General features: G+C 43.9%; 1 protein-coding gene across 1 annotated transcript in view; it reads right to left on the bottom strand.

Annotated features, from left to right (window-relative positions):
* Positions 1–4,164, bottom strand: part of SARC_03642 (hypothetical protein) — a gene marked incomplete at both ends in the record, with an annotated part of 5,804 nt that extends 1,640 nt beyond the window's left edge. The window contains 7 exons of the mRNA XM_014302548.1: positions 14–1,183; positions 1,355–1,502; positions 1,694–1,924; positions 2,118–2,298; positions 2,554–2,819; positions 3,749–3,852; positions 4,059–4,164. Coding sequence (XP_014158023.1) covers positions 14–1,183; positions 1,355–1,502; positions 1,694–1,924; positions 2,118–2,298; positions 2,554–2,819; positions 3,749–3,852; positions 4,059–4,164 — 2,206 coding nt within the window. The remainder of the gene's footprint in view (positions 1–13; positions 1,184–1,354; positions 1,503–1,693; positions 1,925–2,117; positions 2,299–2,553; positions 2,820–3,748; positions 3,853–4,058) is intronic.
* Positions 4,165–6,053: the final 1,889 nt, after the last annotated feature.

The raw sequence follows: 6,053 nt of genomic DNA, 5'->3' as shown, positions 1-6,053 counted from the left end.
TCCCCTGAATCACCGTCGTCGTGCCCTGGGACATCATTGTCGTCGTCGCCTGAATCCCCGTCGTCGTGCCCTGGGACATCATTGTCGTCGTCCTCTGAATCACCGTCGTCGTGCCCTGGGACATCATTGTCATCGCCGCCTGAATCACCGTCGTCGTGTCCTGGGACATCATTGTCGTTGTCCTCCGAATCACCGTCGTCGTGCCCTGGGACATCACTGTCTTCTTCCCCAGGGGAACCATCTTCATTGTCTCCAGGGAAATCATCACTACCATCTCCGCTGTCCTTGTCCCCTGGGAAGTCACTGTCATCCTCTCCAGGGAAACCATCGCCATCTTCTCCCGGGAACTCAATCGGCGCTGGACTACAACTTGGACTAGTACTGGGTATTGCAGTGACAATAAAATTAGGACTAGGACTTGCGATTGCACTATGACACGGAGTGGGGACTGGCGTACCGGTTTCTATGTTGGTTTCAGTCATATCCTCCGTCGTTGTGGTCGTCATAGTAGCTTCGGGTGTAAGAGAAGGTGCAGGTGACAGCGAGGGCTCGCCGGTCGGTGAAGGTATAGCAGCTGGTGAGTTGCTGGGTGTAGCCGCTGGTGAGTTGCTGGGCGTAGCAGCTGGTGAGTTGCTGGGCGTAGCAGCTGGTGAGTTGCTAGGTGTAGCCGCTGGTGAGTTGCTGGGTGTAGCAGCTGGTGAGTTGCTGGGTGTAGCAGCTGGTGGGTTGCTGGGTGTAGCAGCTGGTGGATTGCTGGGTGTAGCGGCATGTGAGTTGCACGGTGGTGAGTTGCTGGGCGTAGCAGCTGGTGAGTTGCTGGGCGTAGCAGCTGGTGAGTTGCTGGGCGTAGCAGCTGGTGAGTTGCTGGGCGTAGCAGCTGGTGAGTTGCTGGGTGTTGCAGTTGGTAAGTTGCTGGGCGTAGCAGCTGGTGAGTTGCTGGGCGTAGCCGCTGGTGAGTAGCTGGGTGTAGCCGCTGGTGAGTTGCTGGGTGTAGTAGCTGGTGAGTTGCTGGGTGAAGCCGCTGGCGGCCGTGTCGCTTTGGGTGAAGCGGCGGGCGAATTGCTTGCAGTGGGTGCTGGGGTTGCCTGAGGAATTATAGCAGCAGTTGAATAGGACGATAAGTATGGATTGTCGATATCAGCATCATCTAGTACGGTACTTGAGCTGGTGGTGTGTATAGTTGCTATGTCCACATCACTAGTGTACAATATCTACTGTTTCTATATCCATATCTGTAACTGAAGCCAGTAAAACAATTACAAAAGCATATCTTTAAGGCAAATATCTCCCATGAATCATACCGCATCAACGACGAGGGCGTCGCAGTTTTGGAAAACCAAACGGTTTGGAGTACCTGCTGGGAGGGGCTCGCTTAGTGCGCCGACTGTCGCGTCGTCAATCAGACGCTGCTGTGCCTCTGCGGGGGTCATATCTGGGAAGGATGACAGTAGGTTGACTAACAGACCGGCGACCATGGGTGATGAATATGAAGTTCCTGAACCCTGTTAGAGATAGAAATAAGATTCCACACTTAGTGCGTGTTTGCGGTAGTTGACACTTTGCCAATTTACACTTGGCATACTCTTGTATCCATATACTAAGTTATTTTGCAAACCTCAAAAACTCGGAAATTCGAAACTTCAATCACACTTCGTTCTCTCAAGTTTAAGTATGTACAATCATTCACACTTACACGAATGACTCGTTCGTCGGGCGCGGTGGAGAAAATGCTCTGTCCAGGGGCGAACAAGTCAACACACTCTCCAAAGTTACTGAAGCCTGCGCGCTGATAGTTCGCATTTGAGGCACCCACGGTGATGGCTAGCTCAGCACTTGCAGGCGATGTTTCGCAGGCGTCTTCATTGGAATTGCCAGCGGCTACTACTATATGCATGCCAGCTCTCACAGCAGCGTTAACAGCGTTCTGAGGGAAGATGTGTGGTGTGCGGGTGAAGTGTTACTAGCGGAAGCTGAAGTAGTATTTTATCGCTTCGCTAAGAAAGCAAACACACGCACACGAGTCTTCTACATAATCATGTGTCTATAGACACACATAGCAGACAGTACACACGTGTCTCACGTGTCTCACACATGTTCGCCTATGAACACGCACATACGTTCAGCGTTTCACTACGACCACCGCCCAGGCTCATGTTGATGACCGTCTGTCTACTTGTATCCCTTGCACCCGCCACGTATTGCAGAGCTCGAATGGTTATTGCTGTGTTTCCAACTCCATCCTCTCCGGCTAGAGCTTTAACAGCGATAGCATTGCTTTGCTTGGATGTTCCGAACATGCTGTAAGGATTGCAATCGGCTGCGTAAGTATGTACGTACGCGTGAACTTCCCAGCGCGTTTGTGGCATGGAAAAGAGTGGAATAGTGATTAAAATGATAAAGTAAAATAGGTTTGATGAGTGGTGAGAAAACGTATGACGAGTGGTGATATGACCATTTTGGCTGAACGTAGCACTGAGGTATAGAATGCTATATTGAATGCAACGCTATTTTCATTAAATATTTCATTCTTTTCTACCGGAACAAGGTACTTACGCGGCCATGGCAAACCCTGCTACATTTGTTCCGTGCCCATTCACGATCTCTGGTTCGTCGGTGGCATCAAACCCGAATACCGCCCTATTTTCGAAGTCCGAGTGAGTAATATCAATTCCTGTGTCGATGATATACAAATCAACTCCAGTGTCACCATCATCAGCGACTGGAAAACGGTAGCTGTTGTTGAACTCCCTTTCGGATCGTTTGCTTACAGCCTCCAAGTTGAAAAATGGTTGCTGGCCTTCGCCATCGGTAGGTAGATCCTAAGTGTACAAGGAGAAAACCGGAGAATGAGCCGGGTAGCTAACTATCACAGAGGTACGTACACATTGACTTATTTCATCGCAAGAAACGCACTTCATAATGGTAAAAGATTATAGATTTGTGACAGTTTTACATAAGAAGGCAGTCTACAACTACATGTATATATTTCGTGTATTATCTACACCGACGATTCTAATCAGATAGTTACTTGTGTTGATATAGCTACGTATTGTAGTACCGATTCAATAGAAGTAATACTGATTACATTGAATCTCACAGCAAGGACAATTTCGAAGAGATTTATATACACGCAAATCGAAATACAACTCAATCATAAAGCCTCGTGTTTGAATAGCTGAATAGCTGTATAACTGTTTTTCGAACAATACAATGTCAGAGCCATATCCATGTACACTGACAGCACAACATGCACGAGAGAGTGATGCAATATATAGCCACAGATTAAAACCAGTTACTATCGGATATTAGTGTCAGTCGTAGCCGACAAACGTTTTCACTATCACTTTTTTAGTTGACCGTGTATTCTGCTATGTAAGTTTATATTTGGCCATATATGTATACACTTTAATAGGTATATACGAGACTATTATGTATCCACACAAGCTGTGAACATGATAATGAATATGTTTGTATGTGAGACTTTGTATACGATTGCGTATTTATACGAAACTGCATTTGATTGCGCAATTACTCTGAACTGCGCATCCAGTATTGTTAACAAGGAACTAATTAGTTAGCATATGTACCGAAAATACATAAGTACCTGTAGTTACCTAAATGTATTTTTTTGGGGTAGCACAGATACATTCCCTTTTTTTATACAAAAGTCTCTAAAGTGGGATGCACAAATATGCACATTCAATCACGTACTTTAGTTCTGGCAAACCACTACAATCGTGCTACGTACCTGTTCTTGGCATTGACTACGTTGTGTCATCATTTTAACCGGTGCTTCCATAAGCATGACTTCAGGCATGGCTAAGATAGATTGAACCTTAGTCTGTGTCATTACTGATGTTTAAAAATTTTAATTTTTAGTATATGAGAATGCAACATGCGCGCACACGGAATCGGTGCATCAGTCTCAATCACAATCGTCAGGTAGAGGAACTTAGGAGAGTCATATATGATTTCAGCTCAAGCACGTGTATCTGAACGCGTAGTTGAGCTCTACGACCAAGGAATTTATGTTGTAGTTGTACCAGACGAGCACTTACCTGTAATGTAGTATCCCATAAAATCTCCAATCATAAAGAGCTCGGGTCTGTTATCTTCGGAAGTAATTCCATTGAGCTTCTGCATGTGACTTTTCAAAGTGTCCATTGTAGTTTCTGGGCGCAATTGCACAATCAGATCTATAGTGTCAGTTGCCTCGCGCTTATGCAGAGATGCTGCATTTACACATGCACTGGCAAGTGCCAGTATACAAATGCATAGTCTCAGCATGGTGCCATTCATATTGGAAATAGTCATATAGTGAGTTTGCATGAAATTTACAAAAGTCCATAACTGATCAGCAATATACAAATTAATGAGATACTTATACGTGCTATTATCTATTTTGCCAGCTGTTAATGTGTATAGAATTTGATAACTATGCCGAGCCTCATCGATATCACAAAGTGGCGGGGTATGTTCTTCTACAAGGAGGTATATTCTTCTTCTCAGTCCACTAATTTGCAAATAATATATATATATTCAGTAGGGGGCAATTTTTCAATTTGGGTCGAGTGTAACACAGATTCTGCTCTACTAAAGATAACGATCACCACCAGATATCCCGGAAAACAACCCGCAGTATGACTGTGCCCTCTGAGAGTATATGTATGTATCCATTTTCCAACAGGCTGTACTGTATGCCATTAAAAATATTCGAAACCTGGGCTTGAAGAGGCCTTGAGAGTAATCGTTTATAATTATATTTATTCGAGCTTTTAGCTTCGATGTGTATTTTACCTGCGCCTCTTGGGTTCAGCCATTACCACACGGTGTTCATTTTGAAGCTCGTTGCATGGATACAGAGTTGTGAAGGGCTCGCGTCACTCGTCAGTGATTTTTGAGATAAGGATCTAATTCAGATAAGGATCTATTTTTAAAATGTATTCAGCAATCTCAGCGAATCAAATCGCAAGTTGCGTTCGGCAATTTTTTTAGACATCTAAATATATATGTATTTATGACTGGCCTGGTAAACGACAAAGACATGTTTCCTTAGAAGTATTTTGCGACTCCTCGCGATATGACATCTCAGGCCAGTATCATGAAATATATCGGACTTCTGGGTGCAATAAAACATATTTCGATGGACATGTCGGGGTAGCAATCAGTTTCCGACGGTCTCGACACGTCGTTAAAACAAAACATGCACTTATACCAGGCCAGAGGCGAAGAGGCGAATCGTAATAACAGTTAAGGCATTGGTCCCAGAACGACCACATATATTTGCTTGGACATAGTCTATAGGACCGGAGGACAAAAATAGTTAACGTAATATCAATAATTGAACAATTTCTTACTTCTATCAATTTTAGGCTCGACATTTAGTACGTTAAATGACTGCTGAAGTTTACGTAAAAACGTAGATTTGATTCTTTTTCAACGAAACCCATAAGTGCGACCAGAATTGCCATCAGGGCATGTCGAAAATAAATCAAGAAGAGTTAAAGGCTATGCGCCATTCGATTGGCTTACAGAACTTTATCAACTCTTGATTTCTTTAACCCACCCGGTGTGGGCCTGTGGAGTGTAGAGAGGGAGTCCGGAAGTCAGGAACTCGCCTTTGTTTTTAGTGAAATAAAACATAGAGCCTTCTGCACAAAAATCATAAAAATCAAAAACTGAGTCTTCATTGCTTAGATGCAGTGATGACTTATGCCCCGTCTCTACTAGAAATTGTTACTGGATGAAAAACGAATTCTCCCCAGCAGGACGGAAATGCCAGAGAACCATGCAGATATATGTGTGTATTTATACCTATACCTATACCTATACCTATACCTATACCTATACCTATACCTATACCTATACCTATACCCTATACCTATACCTATACCTATACCTATACCTATACATATACCTATACCTATACCTATACCTATACCTATACCTATACCTATACCTATACCTATACCTATACCTATACCTATACCTATACCTATACCTATACCTATACCTATACCTATACCTATACCTAAACCTATACCTATACCTAT

This window comes from Sphaeroforma arctica (assembly GCF_001186125.1).
Source record: "Sphaeroforma arctica JP610 unplaced genomic scaffold supercont1.190, whole genome shotgun sequence".
Classification (NCBI taxonomy): Eukaryota; class Ichthyosporea; order Ichthyophonida; genus Sphaeroforma; species Sphaeroforma arctica.
This window is presented reverse-complemented; position numbering and strand designations above follow the sequence as displayed.